This window comes from Stegostoma tigrinum, chromosome 35 (genome assembly GCF_030684315.1).
Source record: "Stegostoma tigrinum isolate sSteTig4 chromosome 35, sSteTig4.hap1, whole genome shotgun sequence".
In the NCBI taxonomy this organism is placed as follows: Eukaryota; Metazoa; Chordata; class Chondrichthyes; order Orectolobiformes; family Stegostomatidae; genus Stegostoma; species Stegostoma tigrinum.
In genome coordinates this window covers 12,804,824-12,822,717 of record NC_081388.1, presented here as the reverse complement: position 1 = coordinate 12,822,717, position 17,894 = coordinate 12,804,824, and the positions used below count along the sequence as shown (strand labels likewise).

The 17,894-nt window shown below is 43.0% G+C and overlaps 1 protein-coding gene across 6 annotated transcripts in view; it reads left to right on the top strand.

The window, feature by feature from the left end:
• kank2 (KN motif and ankyrin repeat domains 2) overlaps positions 1-17,894 on the top strand; it is a 165,781-nt gene that overhangs the window by 136,389 nt on the left and 11,498 nt on the right. For all 6 annotated transcript variants that reach the window (XM_048522033.2, XM_048522028.2, XM_048522031.2 and 3 more), the window contains 5 exons: positions 1,222-1,752; positions 13,825-13,912; positions 14,688-14,907; positions 16,496-16,638; positions 17,188-17,388. In XM_048522033.2, coding sequence (XP_048377990.1) covers positions 1,222-1,752; positions 13,825-13,912; positions 14,688-14,907; positions 16,496-16,638; positions 17,188-17,388 — 1,183 coding nt within the window. The remainder of the gene's footprint in view (positions 1-1,221; positions 1,753-13,824; positions 13,913-14,687; positions 14,908-16,495; positions 16,639-17,187; positions 17,389-17,894) is intronic.

Genomic DNA, 17,894 nt, shown 5'->3' with positions numbered 1-17,894 from the left:
AACTTTGCTGACAAGCTTGTTATGTGACACAGTATCAAATGCCTATGGAAGACCGTGTACATTACATCAACTGCAATACCCTCTCTGTTACGTCAGCAACACAACCATTCACACTAGCAAAACACAATTGGCCTTCAGCGATTCCACAACTGCCTTCCTTAATTAACCGACATGTTCGAAGACTTTAAATTTTGTTCCATATCATCATTTTAAATACTTTCCCAACACTGAAATGACATTGAAGGTTACAAGGATAAGCCCAGCAGTGGCAAGCCTCTAACTCCTCTGTAACAAAAGATATGTGGACAGTGTTGAATTAATTATGGAGCTGCCTGTTACTGTCCATGTTTGAAAATGAAGAATGGCCCAATGAATAAGAGTGGATACAGACAATTGTCCTAAAGTGAGTTGCCTCCCTAATGGCATTGTGGGTCACCCTACAGCGGGTGGACTGCAGCAGTTCAAGAAGGCATCTTCTCAAGGGCAACTAGGGACGGGCAATAAATGCTGGCCAGTTAGCGACTCCCATATCCTACAAATGAATTTTTTAAAAAAAAACTACATTCTGGCCATTAGTTAGCTGCTGCTTTGGAACTTCTGGAGAGTTAGTCATTGAGTCATAGAGGTTTACAGCGTTGAAACAGGCCCTTCAGCCCACTTGCTTATGCCGTCCAGTTTTCACAATTAATCTAGTCCCATTTGCCTGCATTTGGCCCATCTCCTTCCATACCTATCCCATCCAGGTAAGTGTCCAAACATTTCTTAAATGACAAAATTGTGTTCGCAACTACCCTTGGCAGCCCATTCCAGGCACTCACTACCCTCTGTGTGAAAACATTACCCTACTGTACCCTTTTGTGTCTATCCTCTCTCACTCTAAACCTATGCCCTCTAGATTTAAACTCCCCTACCATAGGGAAAGGCCGTTAGCTATCTAGCCTATCTATGCTTCTCATGGATTTATAGACTTCTATAAGGTCTCCTCTCAGTCTCCGACATTCCAGGGGAAAATGCCTCAGGCCATCCAGCCTCTCCTCATAACTCAAGCCTTCCAGCCCAGGTAGCATCCTAGTAAATCTTTTCTGCACTCTTTCAAGTTTAATTGGATCCTTTCTGTAGTAGGGTGACCAGAACTGCGCAAATGGGGCACAGTTAGGTAATGTGTGGAGTGAAGAGACATGTGAGACGATTCCTCTGAGCATCGGTTTTCTTTTTCTCTAGATATGAGTCAACATCTTCTGAAGAATCTAGTTCTGAAAGTTCCTCCAGTGAGTCAGATAATGAGAGCACGGAGAGTGATTATCACGAGGCCAGTGAGAGACTCCCAGGAGAGCAGACAGAGAAAGCAGAAAGCAAAGTGAAGGAAACAGAGAGCACGCAGACACCAACCAGAACTGTGCAGGAAACTGAAGTGGCGCAGGTGCCACCAGAGACAGTGGAGGAGACTCAGAGCAAGAGGACTGTGGCACAGGCTGTGCAGGCAGCAGTGGAGAGTGTGCAGGAAACTCTGACAAAGGGGACTCCAGCAGAGAGTCTGCGGGAAGGCAGGAATGTGCCAACTCCAGCACAGCACACAGCAAGATTGGAAAAGGAGGAGAAGGTTCGGTTTATAGGGAGTAAGGAGAATGTGAATGAGATGGAGCGGAGAATGGAAGGAAAACCACAGGGAACAGTCAAGGAAGGAGAGGGTGACCCGACAAAGGTCACTCATCATGAAATAACAAGTTCAAAGCAGGAAGCAAACACCAGCACGTAAGTAAATAACTTCTCAATTTTCATTTTTATGCAAGTACGTAAGCAAGCTCAGTACTGTAAAGTGTCAGTTTGACATTCAGTTCCCATCAAACAGATACAGGGTAAAGCTCTTTCTACACTGTGTGGACATGAGAGTTCTACTATAACTTTCAGAAGGAACATGTATACGTACCAGCTTCCGAAAATCCTACTTTGTTATACCTGGCCAGATGTAGTTGTAGTAATTGCTATCATGCAATGAACCTTCTTCTTATCTAAGAACAGGATGCCTGGAGAACTTTTCTGAGGAAGAATCATGTCATAAACAAAAAGTTAACATTGTTTCTCTCTCCACAGATGCGACCAGACCTGCTGAGTTTCTCCAGTACTTTCTGTGTGTGTTTCAGATTTCCAGCAGCTGCAGTATTTTACCTTTAATCTTCTGTTGATAATCCACAGTGGTGTATCCTCTAACACTAATCATTGGGTCTACAGTGATGTATTCTCTAACACTAATCATTGGGACTGCAGTGATGTATCCTCTGACACTAATCATTGCATCTACAGCGATGTATCCTCTAACACTAATCATTGGGTCTATAGTGATGTATCCTCTAACACTAATTGTTGGGACTACAGTGATGTATCCTCGAACACTAATCATTGGGTCTACAGTGCTGTATTCTCTAACACTAATTGTTGGGTGTGCAGTGGTGTATTCTCTAACACTAATCGTTGGGTCTACAGTGGTGTATTCTCTAACACTAATCGTTGGGTGTGCAGTGGTGTATTCTCTAACACTAATCGTTGGGTCTACAGTGGTGTATTCTCTAACACTAATCGTTGGGTCTACAGTGGTGTATCCTCTAACACTAATCGTTGGGTCTACAGTAATATATCCTCAAACACTAATCATTGGGACTACAGTGATGTATCCTCTAACACTAATCGTCGGGTCTATTGTGATGTATATTCTAACACTAATCATTGGGTCTACACTGGTGTATTCTCTAACACTAATCATTGGGTCTACAGTGATGTATCCTCTAACACTAACATTGGGTCTACATTGATGTATCCTCTAAAACTAATCATTGGGTCTACAGTGATGTATCCTCTAACACTAATTGTTAGGTCTACAGTGATATATCCTCTAACACTAATCATTCGGTCTAAAGTGATGTATCCTCTAACACTAATCATTGGGTCTACAGTGATGTACCTCTGACTCAAATCGTTGGGTCTACAGTGATGTATTGTCTAACCCTAATCGTTGCATCTACAGTGATGTATCCTCTAACACTAATCATTGGCTCCACAGTGATGTATCCTCTAACACTAATCGTTGGGTCGACAGTGATGTATTCTCTAACACTAATCGTTGGGTGTGCAGTGGTGTATTCTCTAACATTAATCATTGGGTCTACAGTGGTGTATCGTCTAGCACTAATCGTTGGGTCGACAGTGATGTATTCTCTAACACTAATCATTGGAACTACACTGGTGTATTCTCTCACACTAATCATTGGGACTACAGTGGTGTATCGTCTAACACTAATTGTTGGGACTACAATGATGTATTCTCTAACACTAATCATTGGAACTACACTGGTGTATTCTCTAACACTAATCATTGGGTCTACAGTGATGTATCCTTGAACAGTAATCATTGGGTCTACAGTGGTGTATTCTCTAACCCTAATCGTTGGGTCTACAGTGATGTATCCTCTAACACTTATCATTGGGTCTACAGTGGTGTATTCTCTAACACTAATCATTGGGTCTACAGTGATGTATTGTCTAACACTAATCGTTGCTTCAACAGTGATGTATCCTCTAACACTAATCATTGGCTCCACAGTGATGTATCCTCTAACACTAATCGTTGGGTCGACAGTGATGTATTCTCTAACACTAATCGTTGGGTCTGCAGTGGTGTATTCTCTAACATTAATCATTGGGTCTACAGTGGAGTATCATCGAGCACTAATCGTTGGGTCGACAGTGATGTATTCTCTAACACTAATCATTGGAACTACAGTGGTGTATCCTCTAACACTAATCATTGGGTCTACAGTGATGTATTCTCTAACACTAATCATTGGGACTGCAGTGATGTATCCTCTGACACTAATCGTTGGGTCTACAGTGATGTATTCTCTAACACTAATCATTGGGTATACATTGGGGTATCCTGTAACACTAATCATTGGGTCTACAATGATGTATTGTCTAACCCTAATCGTTGTGTCTGCTGTGATGTATTCTCTAACATTAATCATTGGGACTACAGTGGTGTATTGTCTAACACTAATCATTGGGACTACAGTGATGTATCCTCTAACACGAATCATTCGGACTACAGTGATGTATCCACTAACACTAATCATTGGGTCTACTGTGATGTATCCTCTAACACTAATCATTTGGTCTACAGTGGTGTATCCTCGAACACTAATCCTTGGGTCCTCAGTGATGTATCCTCTAACACTAATCATTGGGTCTACCGTGATGTATCCTCTAACACTAATCATTGGGTCTACAGTGGTGTATTCTCTAACACAAATAATTGGGTCTGCAGTGATGTATTCTCTAACACTAATCATTGGGTCTACAGTGATGTATCCTCGAACACAAATCATTGGGACTACAGTCATGTATTCTCTAACACTAATCATTGGGTCTACAGTGATGTATCCTCTAACACTAATCGTTCGGTCTACAGTGGTGTATCGTCTAACACTAATCATTCGGTCTGCAGTGATGTATCCTCTAACACTAATCATTGGGTCCACAGTGATGTATCCTCTAACACTAATCATTGGGCCTACAGTGGTGTATCCTCCAACACTAATCATTGAGTCTGCAGTGATGTATCCTCTAACACTAATCATTGCGTCTACAGTGATAGAACATAGAACATAGAACAGTACAGCACAGAACAGGCCCTTCAGCCCACAATGTTGTGCCGACCATTGATCCTCATGTATGCACCCTCAAATTTCTGTGACCATATGCATGTCCAGCAGTCTCTTAAATGATCCCAATGACCTTGCTTCCACAACTGCTGCTGGCAACGCATTCCATGCTCTCACAACTCTCTCTGTAAAGAATCCGCCTCTGACATCCCCTCTATACTTTCCACCAACCAGCTTAAAACTATGACCCCTCGTGCTAGCCATTTCTGCCCTGGGAAATAGTCTCTGGCTATCAACTCTGTATCCTCTAACACTAATCGTTGGGTCTACAGTGATGTATCCTCTAACACTGATCGTTGGGTCTACAGTGCTGTATTCTCCAACACTAATCATTGGGTCTACAGTGATGTGTCCTCTAACACTAATCATTGGGACTACAGTGATGTATCCTCTAACACTAATCATTGGGTCAACAGTGATGTATTCTCTAACACGAATCATTGGGTCTACTGTGATGTATGCTGTAACACTAATCATTGGGTCTCCAGTGATGTATCCTCTAACACTAATCATTGGGACTACAGTGATGTATCCTCTAACACTAATAGTTTGGTCTACAACGATAAATCACCTAACACTAATCATTGGGTCTACAGATATGTATCGTCTAACACTAATCGTTGGGTCCACAGTGATGTATCCTCTAACACTAATCATTGGGTCTACAGTGATGTATTCTCTAACACTAATCGTTGGGTCTACTGTGACGTATTCTCTAACACTAATCATTTGGACTACAGTGATGTATCCTCTAACACTAATCATTGTGTCCACAGTGGTGCATTCTCTCACCCTAATCGTTGGGTCTACAGTGATGTATCCTCTAACACTAATCACTGGGTCTACAGTGGTGTATCCTCTAACACTAATCATTGGGTCTACACTGGTGTATCCTCTAACACTAATCATTGTGACTACCGTGATGTATCCTCTAACACTAATCGTTGGTACTACAGTGATGTATCCTCTAACAGTAATCATTGGAACTACAGAGGTGTATCCTCTAACACTAATCGTTGGTACTACAGTGATGTATCCTCTAACAGTAATCATTGGAACTACAGAGGTGTATCCTCTAACACTAATCGTTGGTACTACAGTGATGTATTCTCTAACACTAATCATTGGAACTACAGAGGTGTATTCCCTAACACTAATCATTGGGTCTACAGTGATGTATCCTCTAACAGTAATCATTGGGTCTACAGTGGTGTATTCTCTAACACTAATCATTGGGTCTGCAGTGATATATCCTCCAACGCTAATCATTGCGTCGACAGTGATGTGTCCTCTAACACTAATCATTGGGTCTACAGTGATGTATCCTCTAACACTAATAGTTTGGTCTACAACGATAAATCACCTAACACTAATCATTGGGTCTACAGATATGTATCGTCTAACACTAATCGTTGGGTCCACAGTGATGTATCCTCTAACAGTAATCATTGGGTCTACAGTGGTGTATTCTCTAACACTAATCATTGGGTCTGCAGTGATATATCCTCCAACGCTAATCATTGCGTCGACAGTGATGTGTCCTCTAACACTAATCATTGGGTCGACAGTGATGTATCCTCTAACACTAATCATTGGGTCAACAGTGATGTATTCTTTAACACTAATCATTGGGTCTGCAGTGATGGATCCTCTGACACTAATCGTTGGGACTACAGTGATGTATCCTCTAACACTAATCATTGGGTCTACAGTGATGTATCCTCTAACACTAATCATTGGGTCTACAGTGGTGTATCCTCTAACACTAATCATTGGGTCTACCGTGATGTATCCTCTAACACTAATCGTTGTGTCTGCAGTGATGTATTCTCTAACTCTAATCATTGGGACTACAGTGGTGTATCCTCGAACACTAATCGTTGGGACTACAGTGATGTATTCTCTAACACTAATCATTGGAACTATAGTGGTGTATTCTCTAACACTAATCATTGGGTCTACAGTGATGTATCCTCTAACAGTAAGCATGGAGTCTACGGTGGAGTATTATCTATTACAAATCATTGAGTCTACAGTGAGGTATCCTCTAACAGTAATCATTGGGTCTACAGTGGTGTATTCTCTAACACTAATCATTGGGTCTACAGTGATGGATCCTTGACACTAATCGTTGGGACTACAGTGATGTATCCTCTAACACTAATCGTTGGGTCTACAGCAATGTATTCTCTCACACTAATCATTGGGTCTACAATGATGTATCCTCTAACCCTAATCATTGGGACTACAGTGATGTATTCTCTAACACTAATCGTTGGGTCTACAGCAGTGTATTCTCTCACACTAATCATTAGGTCTACAATGATGTATACTCTAACACTAATCATTGGGAGTACAGTGATGTATCCTCTGACACTAATCATTCGGTCTACAGTCGTGTATCCTCTAACACTAATCGTTGGTACTACAGTAATGTATCCTTTAACACTAATCATTGGGTCTACAGTGATGTATTCTCTAACACTAATCATTGGGTCGACAATGGTGTATTCTCTAACATTAATCATTGGGTCTACAGTGATGTATCCTCTAACACTCATCCTTGGGTCGACAGTGATGTATTCTCTAACACTAATCATTGGGTCTGCAGTGGTGTATTCTCTAACATTAATCATTGGGTCTACAATGGTGTATCCTCTAACACTAATCGTTGGGTCGACAGTGATGTATTCTCTAACACTAATCATTGGGACTACCGTGATGTATTCTCTAACACTAATCGTTGGGACAGCAGTGATGTATCCTCTAACGCTAATCGTTGGGTCTAGATTGATGTATCCTCTGACACTAATCGTTGGGTCTACAGTGATGTATCCTCTAACACTAATCATTGGGTCTACAGTGATGTATTCTCTCACACTAATCGTTGTGACTGCAGTGATGTATCCTCTAACGCTAATCGTTGGGTCTAGATTGATGTATCCTCTAACACTAATTGTTGAGTCTACAGTGCTTTATCGTGTAACACTAATCATTGGGTCTACAGACATGTATTCTCTAACACTAATCGTTGGGTCTACAGTGGTGTATTCTCTGACACTAATCATTGGGTCTGCAGTGACGTATTCTCTAACACTAATCATTGGGACTACAGTGGTGTATTGTCTAACACTAATCATTGGGACTACAGTGATGTATTCTCTATCAGTAATCATTGGGTCTACAGTGATGTATCCTCTAACACTAATCATTGGGTCCACTGTGATGTATCCTTTAACACTAATCATTGGGTCTACAGTGCTGTATTCTCTAACACTAATCATTGGGTCTACATTGGTGTATTCTCTAACATTAATCATTGGGTCTACAGTGGTGTATCCTCTAACGCTCATCCTTGGGTCGACAGTGATGTATTCTCTAACACTAATCATTGGGACTACTGTGGTGTATCCTTTAACACTAATCATTGGGTCTACAGTGATGTATTCTCTAACATTAATCATTGGGTCTACAGTGATGTATTCTCTAACACTAATCGTTGGGTCTACAGTGATGTATGCTCTAACACTAATTATTGGGTCCACAGTGGTGTATCCTCTAACACTAATCGTTGGGTTAGAGTGATGTATCCTCTAACACTAATCATTGGGTCTACAGTGGTGTATTCTCTAACACTAATCGTTGGGTCTACAGTGATGTATCCTCTAACACTCATCATTGGCACTACAGTGATGTATTCTCTAACACTAATCGTTGGGTTAGAGTGATGTATCCTCTAACACTAATCATTGGGTCTACAGTGGTGTATTCTCTAACACTAATCGTTGGGTCTACAGTGATGTATCCTCTAACACTCATCATTGGCACTACAGTGATGTATTCTCTAACACTAATCGTTGGGACTACAGTGGTGTATTCTCTAACACTAATCATTGGGACTACAGTGATGTATTCTCTAACACTAATCATTGGGTCTACAGTGATGTATCCTTTAACACTAATCATTGGGTCTACAGTGGTGTATTCTCTAACACTAATCATTGGGACTAAGTGATGTAACCTCTAAAACTAATCATTGGGTCTACAGTGATGTATCCTTTAACACTAATCGTTGGGTCTACAGTGATGTATTCTCTAACACTAGTCATTGGGTCTACAGCGGTGTATTCTCTAACACTAATCATTGAGTCTGCAGTGATGTATCCTCTAACACTAATCGTTGCGTTCGAGTGAGGTATCCTCTAACACTAATCATTGGGTCTACAGTGGTGTATTCTCTAACACTCATCATTGGCACTACAGTGATGTATTCTCTAACACTAATCATTGGGTCTACAGTGATGTATCCTCTAACACTAATCGTTGAGTCTCCTGTGATGTATCCTCTGACACAAATCGTTGGGTCTACAGTGATGTATCCTCTAACACTAATCATTGGGTCTACAGTGGTGTATTCTCTAACACTAATCGTTGGGTCTACAGTGATGTATCCTCTAACACTCATCATTGGCACTACAGTGATGTATTCTCTAACACTAATCGTTGGGACTACAGTGGTGTATTCTCGAACACTAATCATTGGGACTACAGTGATGTATTCTCTAACACTAATCATTGGGTCTACAGTGATGTATCCTTTAACACTAATCATTGGGTCTACAGTGGTGTATTCTCTAACACTAATCATTGGGACTAAGTGATGTAACCTCTAAAACTAATCATTGGGTCTACAGTGATGTATCCTTTAACACTAATCGTTGGGTATACAGTGATGTATTCTCTAACACTAGTGATTGGGTCTACAGCGGTGTATTCTCTAACACTAATCATTGAGTCTGCAGTGATGTATCCTCTAACACTAATCGTTGGGTTCGAGTGAGGTATCCTCTAACACTAATCATTGGGTCTACAGTGGTGTATTCTCTAACACTCATCATTGGCACTACAGTGATGTATTCTCTAACACTAATCATTGGGTCTACAGTGATGTATCCTCTAACACTAATCGTTGGGTTAGAGTGATGTATCCTCTAACACTAATCATTGGGTCTACAGTGGTGTATTCTCTAACACTAATCATTGGGTCTACAGTGATGTATTCTTTAACACTAATCATTGGGTATACATTGGGGTATTCTCTAACACTAATCGTTGGGTCTACAGTGGTTTATCCTCTAACACTAATCATTGGGTCTACAGTGATGTATTCTCTGACACTAATCGTTAGGTCTACATTGATGTATCCTCTAACACTAGTCGTTGGGTCTACAGTGGTGTATTCTCCAACACTAATCATTGGGTCTACTGTGATGTATGCTCTAACACTAATCATTGGGTCTACAGTGATGGATCCTTGACACTAATCATTGGGACTACAGTGATGTATCCTCTAACACTAATCGTTGGGTCTACAGCAATGTATTCTCTCACACTAATCATTGGGTCTACAATGATGTATCCTCTAACCCTAATCATTGGGACTACAGTGATGTATTCTCGAACACTAATCGTTGGGTCTACAGCAGTGTATTCTCTCACACTAATCATTAGGTCTACAATGATGTATACTCTAACACTAATCATTGGGACTACAGTGATGTATTCTCTAACACTAATCATTGGGAGTACAGTGATGTATCCTCTGACACTAATCATTCGGTCTACAGTCGTGTATCCTCTAACACTAATCGTTGGTACTACAGTAATGTATCCTTTAACACTAATCATTGGGTCTACAGTGATGTATTCTCTAACACTAATCATTGGGTCGACAATGGTGCATTCTCTAACATTAATCATTGGGTCTACAGTGATGTATCCTCTAACACTCATCCTTGGGTCGACAGTGATGTATTCTCTAACACTAATCATTGGCACTACAGTGATGTATTCTCTAACACTAATCGTTGGGACTACAGTGGTGTATTCTCTAACAGTAATCATTGGGTCTACAGTGATGTATCCTCTCACACTAATCATTGGGTCCACAGTGATGTATCCTCTCACACTAATCGTTGGGACTACAGTGGTGTATTCTCTAACACTAATCATTGGGACTACAGTGATGTAACCTCTAAAACTAATCATTGGGTGTACAGTGATGTATCCTTTAACATTAATCGTTGGGTCTACAGTGATGTATTCTCTAACACTAATCATTGGGTCTACAGCGGTGTATTCTCTAACACTAATCATTGAGTCTACAGTGATGTATCCTCTAACACTAATCGTTGGGTTAGAGTGATGTATCCTCTAACACTAATCATTGGGTCTACAGTGGTGTATTCTCTAACACTAATCGTTGGGTCTACAGTGATGTATCCTCTAACACTCATCATTGGCACTACAGTGATGTATTCTCTAACACTAATCATTGGGTCTACAGTGATGTATTCTCTAACAATAATCGTTGGGACTACAGTGATGTATTCTCTAACACTAATCATTGGGTTTACAGTGGTGTATTGTCTAACACTAATCATTGGGTCTACAGTGATGTATCCTCTAACCCTAATCATTGGGTCTACAGTGCTGTATTCTCTAACACTAATCGTTGAGTCTACAGTGATGTATCCTCTGACACAAATCGTTGGGTCTACAGTGATGTGTCCTCTAACACTAACCATTGGGTCTACAGTGATGTATCCTCTAACACTAATCATTGGGACTACAGTGATGTATTCTCTCACACTAATCATTGGGACTACAGTGGTGTATTGTCTAACACTAATCGTTGGGTCTACAGTGGTGTATTCACCAACACTTATCATTGGGTCTACAGTGATGTATTCTCTAACACTAATCATTGGGACTACAGTGGTGTATTGTCTAACACTAATCGTTGGGTCTACAGTGGTGTATTCACCAACACTTATCATTGGGTCTACTGTGATTTATGCTGTAACACTAATCATTGGGTCTACAGTGATGGATCCTTGACACTAATCGTTGGGACTACAGTGATGTATCCTCTAACACTAATCATTGGGTCTACAGTGATGTTTCCTCTAACACTAATCATTGGGTCTACAGTGATGTATTCTCTAACACTAATCGTTGGGTCTACAGCAATGTATTCTCTCACACTAATCATTGGGTCTACAATGATGTATCCTCTAACACTAATCATTGGGACTACAGTGATGTATTCTCTCACACTAATCATTAGGACTACAGTGATGTATCCTCTAACCCTAATCATTGGGACTACAGTGATGTATTCTCTGACACTAATCGTTGGGTCTACAGCAATGTATTCTCTCACACTAATCATTGGGTCTACAATGATGTATCCTCTAACACTAATCATTGGGACTACAGTGATGTATTCTCTAACACTAATCATTGGGTCTACAGTGATGTATTCTCTAACACTAATCGTTGGGTCTACAGCAATGTATTCTCTCACACTAATCATTGGGTCTACAATGATGTATCCTCTAACACTAATCATTGGGACTACAGTGATGTATTCTCTAACACTAATCATTGGGTGTACAGTGATGTATCCTTTGACACTAATCTTTGGGTATACATTGGGGTATCCTCTAACACTAATCTTTGGGTATACATTGCGGTATCCTCTAACACTAATCGTTGGGTAGGCCAATTACAAAGCAGAGACAATGGAGGTTTGTTGGTAGTGAACTTCCTCCAGCACTCCTTACTCAATACCACACACTAATAGAGGTGACAAATTCCACAAGGTACCAGGAGCTGTCCACTGGCAAAATATCACAATGACTTTGAAATGTTACTACTGTTTGGTTTCTCCAAGGAACTGGCCGACTTGCTGAGTATCTCCAGTATCTTCATCTTGTTTCTCATCTGTGAAGATATGCTGTAATGTCAGCTGTTACATATTTACCATTCCCAGCTGTTTTTGAATGGACACGATCAGTCAGCAGAATGATTGGAGCAGTTTATGCTGAGAATCTACACTACAGAATATTACTAAAACTGACCCAATACACTAGGTCTTTATTATTCCAACTCAGACCACAGTGTTGACATCCCAAATCCAGTCTGCCCGTGAGTTTTCGATGGGATTCCAGTAAGAGGCGTGAGGACATGTGCTAATGGGTTGTATCTTTGTTAATCAGAGAGGGAGGGGTTTTCATACCACTGGAACATGACACCAAGTTATTCACATTCATGAAGTCCCTAGGTACTGGGTTCATGTCCACCTCCAGACCCCCATGCGCAACATCTAGGCTGATGCTCATTGAAAACTAGGGGCCATATTTTTTACGCTGAGAGGAGAAAGATTTTAAAAAGGGCACGAGGGATAACATTTTTACACAGAGAATGTGGAATGAGCTGCCAGAGCAAGAAATGGATGCAGGTACATTGTTGAAAAGACATTTGGGTAAGTTCTTGAGTAAGAGTGCTTTGGAGGGATATGGCACAAACGCAAGCAGGTGGGACTAGCTTAGTTTGCGATTAATGTTGACACAGACTGGTTGGACCGAAGACTGTTTCCGTACTGTATGAGGTCCTGTCCTTTTGAGTGAGAGTTTAAATCAATACCTGCCTTCTTAGGCAAACATTAAAGGTCATATGACACGATTTTAATGACGAGCAGGGGAGCTGTGTCCAATACTTATCCTTCCAGTAACTGTTATACTGAAGAAAGCCAGCTGGCAAAGGATAGCACCAATGTTTATGTACTGCTGTTCTTATTTCCAGAGTAAACTCAACATAATTGTGCACCACAGTAGCCACCTTTTCAGTCTGTATGTATTGAGATTTGAACGAATCAGCAGTTAATATTTACACTTATAGTTAATGTGCTTAACATCAGAATTGCTAATAACATCGAAATATCTGTTTGTTGTCTTATTGCTGTTTGTGGGATCTTACTGTGCACAGATTGGTTGCTGCATTTTCAAGTTTGCAGCAGTAGCTACAATTTAAAGTACCGGACTGGCACTTCTTCACTCCCTGAGGACAGGTAAGGTGCTATATAAATGCGAGGTTTTCTTTTTTCTTTCAATCCCTTATGGTAGAAAAGGTGTGGTTAACTAAGACCATGGTGTCGAGGGGCGGATTGATGCTGGACAGATACCTCCTGCTGTGAGATACTGACAGAAGGTGATGGCACATTTTGTTGTGTTGTTTCCTCGCTGAGCTGTCACTCTCTTACTTTAAGGTTTGAGCTGACTGAGGGCCTGGTGTCAGCCTGCGTGACCCTGCAGAAACATCTGAACGATCCTGACAAGTTCACAAACAAAGACGTGGTACGCTATCTTGCTGTTCATTGATCTTCCCAGTTGCTGTCCTCTCTTACAACACTCAGCAATAAGCTCACAGCCTGCTAGCTCTGTACGCCTCCAATTCAGTGTGCAATTTATTATGTAAAATCAGAAGCAGCATGACAGGGTGCCAGCTGATGATATACTCCTCTTCAGAAATGTTACTACACAGGAGGCTATTTGTCCCATAGTGTCTGTGCCAGCTCCTTGTAAGAACTCTCTAGGTAATCCCTATCCCCTTACTTTTCCCTCATGGAGGTATTAGTAAAGGGGCAGCCAGGGATGCTAGAATGCAGTTTTCAGTGTAGATTAGAATCGGGATAACCGGTGAAGTTAGAATGAGGAAAAGATTAGTATGGGGTATCTGTGCAGATTCATTTGGGCTACGTGGCCACTTCACTGAAGATGTAGTGGGAGGTTTGCTGGAGAGTTTTGAGGAGGTTAAAATGAGGGTATCTGGGGCCATCAGAGTGAGACTAGTTATTTGGAGTCAACGCAGCGTGGAGCTGTTGGAACACAGCAGGTCAGGCAGCATCAGAGGAGCAGGAAAGTCAACATTTCAGGTCTGTACCCTTCATCTGCCTGACCTGCTGTATTCCAGCTTCAGCTCCACACTGTATTGGCTCAGACTCCAGCATCTGCAGTTCTTGCCATCTCCAAGGGTATTTGGACTGCTGGCTGACAGGGTCGGGCTGGTTGGCTGACAAAACGGTTTCAGTGCGTTGTGATCCTGATGGAATTCTTCTTGAATACCCTGCAGAGAGTGAGCTATCTCACGGTTCAGCAGGAGTGGCTTTTGGTGTCCAGCCCGAAGACAGCAGATCCCGAGGTGGCACGTCGGTACCTGGCAGTGTTTAAGGCGATGTCACCGAATTTACTGGAATTGATAGTCAACATGGCTGATAGCAATGGGAACACAGCTCTCCACTACACAGTCTCTCATTCCAACTTCCCCATCGTCAGGCTGCTGTTGGACACAGGTACAAACTTCACCTCTTGCTCAACTTCCTCAGTGGTGCACTATATTTATTCCACTGGGACAGGTTAGGACAAACCTTGTAAACCCACCACTCAGGAACAGCCGTGTGGTAACCATGACAACACTGAGCTTCCATTCCGAGGTCAGGAACCCGACATTGGGACTACTTTCTACCTCACACCTTATCGGAAAGACAGCAGGAACAGTTTTTTGTGACAGTGGGCTCAGTGGTCAGCGCTGCTGCCTCATGGCGCCAGGGACCCGGTTTCAATCCCACCCTCGGGCGACTGTGAGGAGTTTGCACATTCTCCCCATGTCTCCATGGGTTTCCTCCGGGTGCCCCGGTTTCCTCCCACAGTCCAACGATGTGCCAGTTAGGGTGCATTGGTCATGTTCAATCATCCCATAATGTTCAGGGATGTGCAGGTTAGGTGGCTTAGCCCTGGGAACTGCAGGGTTTCAGGGATTGGGTGAGATGCACTTTAGAGTGTCAGTGTGGACATGATGGGCTGAATGGCCTGTGCCCAAACTGTAGGGGGTTTTATGTTCAGATTCATGGCCAGAGGGCTTGGTTGCCATCCAGTGGGTGGGCCCCAATGTCTGAGGGTCAATAGGAGGTTGCTGTGGCTCTGAGACAACTGTAAGACTGCCGATGTAGGTGAGACAGAATGAGGGCGTCTCCCCCTCAACACTGTCAAAATAGTTCAAAAGGTCAGGTCATCCATCACTGTGGATGGCATTGTGCCAGCCTTCTCAGAAATGACTCAAGCACAGTACGGGGCTGACCGACTGGCATACCAGCAGGTGGGTACGACATTCTAAACACTTCTGTAGTGATTGTAATGAGGTCAGCCAGGTGAATATGGGTTCCCTGTGTGGAGCTGTAGATCCAGTTCAATCGTGGAGTCCTGGCTGATAGATATAAACAGGAGTGTCAGAGATTCTGTTCATCCTGAGAGTCCTGGATCAGTGCCAAAGACTTTCCACGTATAGATAACGGGTGACAGGACACCTGCCTCTGTGTGGAGTTATTTCAACTTCTGCCTCTGTTACTGCCCCATCGACCTCTTGCCTCCTGCCCCTTTTTCCTCCTTCAGTCCACCCTTGCTGAGGTCTCAGTGGGCAGCATTCAGTGAACTCTGAGTCAAACGTTTGTGGGTTCAAGTCCACTAAGAGACTTGGGCCCTGAGTTCTAACTGGCTCACTGTTACAGTATTGAGCGAGTACTGCACTACTGGGAGGGGCTTCTTGGTTTAGATATGGGGTATTAAGTCAAAACCCTGTCTGCCCTCTCAGGTAGATGTAAAGAAAGCCCCGAAGTCACTAATTGCAGAGGAGCAGGGAATTCTTCCTGAATCCCTAATGAATATTTGTTCCCCCCGGCCAACATCACCAAAAGCAGACTTTCTAGTCGATCTGGTTGCCATGTTTCCTATAGAACAATGGTGGTTAGTCATTGGCTGTAATGCATAATGCTCGTGAAAAGTGCTACAGAGATTGATTTTTTACAAAATAATCCCTACAATAGTCCTGTAAAGTTTTCCCTGTATGTTGTGTGTTTAAACTGTGTCCTCTCCCTCCTGTTACAGGCGCCTGTAATTTGGATAAGCAGAACAAGGCTGGTTACACTGCCATCATGCTGGCCTCGCTCGCTGCCCTACAGTCGGCGGACGACATGCAGATCGTGATGCAGCTCTTCCGCCTCGGCAACGTCAATGCTAAGGCGAGCCAGGTAGGTCAGAGGTCAACCCAGGCCTCAGGTTCTGCCCAGCCCAGCACCGGATGGGACAGAGGCCAAGGGTTCGCCATCAGCCCACAGTGTTTATGGGATGAAATTGAAGCCCAAGATAGTATTGAATTGAGTCTGAGGGGCCGAGTGGTCTACTCCTGCACCTATTCCTTGTATTTATCACACTGCAGGATCTTGCCGTATGCAACTCAGCTTCCTACATTGCAGCAATCCTTTGTTGGCTGTAAGGTATGGAAGGAGTTGCAGTAACATACTCATCTCCCTTTTGCACCATCTTTGTAACTGATGACTGGCTGGAAGAAAAGCAAAGGGGCTGAAGAAGCTCCTACCGAATCTGTACCTGTGAATAACCTGTCAGAGTTGAATAGTCCAGCCGTGACTTACCCTGAAACCCTTCCATTACAAACTGAGCTGTCACCAGCTTTGGGTCGATGGGTGTGAAGTTCTCTGGGGGTCTCGCTGGCTGCAGGTGAAGCGATGTTCGATCCTGAAGGGCGTTATCTTTTAACTGTATGCTTCGCCTCTCTCCAGGCGGGCCAGACGGCCCTGATGTTGGCGGTCAGCCACGGCCGGGTGGAGATGGTGAAGGCCCTGTTGGCATGCGGGGCGGACGTCGGTATCCAGGACGACGACGGGTCGACAGCGTTGATGTGCGCCTGCGAGCACGGCCACGCGGAGATCGTCAGGCTCCTGTTGCAGATGCCGGGCTGTGATGTGACCCTGGCGGACAATGTGAGTGAGAGCCACTCCCCAGTCAAACAGCTGCCCGCCCAACCGCTTAAAATCCAGACAATCCCGGGTCTCCAGTCCCAGGTTGTGCCAAGCAGATCCCCAGTGGCCCTGGTTCGCAGCGAGGAGTAAAACAACACTTGGTCTCCTGTGACACCGAAACACTTTGGCAAAAAGAGATTCATTCAGTTGCGGCGGTTAGAAATTTAACCTCCAGCCCCTGGTGAGGTGCCTTGTTTGGGCTGGCAGAAGGCCAGGGGGTAGAAATGAGCAGGGAGAGGTGCTTTAAGGTAATGAGAGAGAAATATAATCAGGTTCCTGTCATTGAAGTAATTTACTAAGAATTATTCAGAAACACGCAGTTGCTCAGCTGGTGTGCAGAGTACAGGGGGTACATGGCATGCTGAGACTCCACATTCAGAGATAGTGTACACTACAGGGGGATCGGTACAAAAACAGTGTGTATACACTACAGGGAATGACACACAGGGAGAGTCAGTGCACAGGAC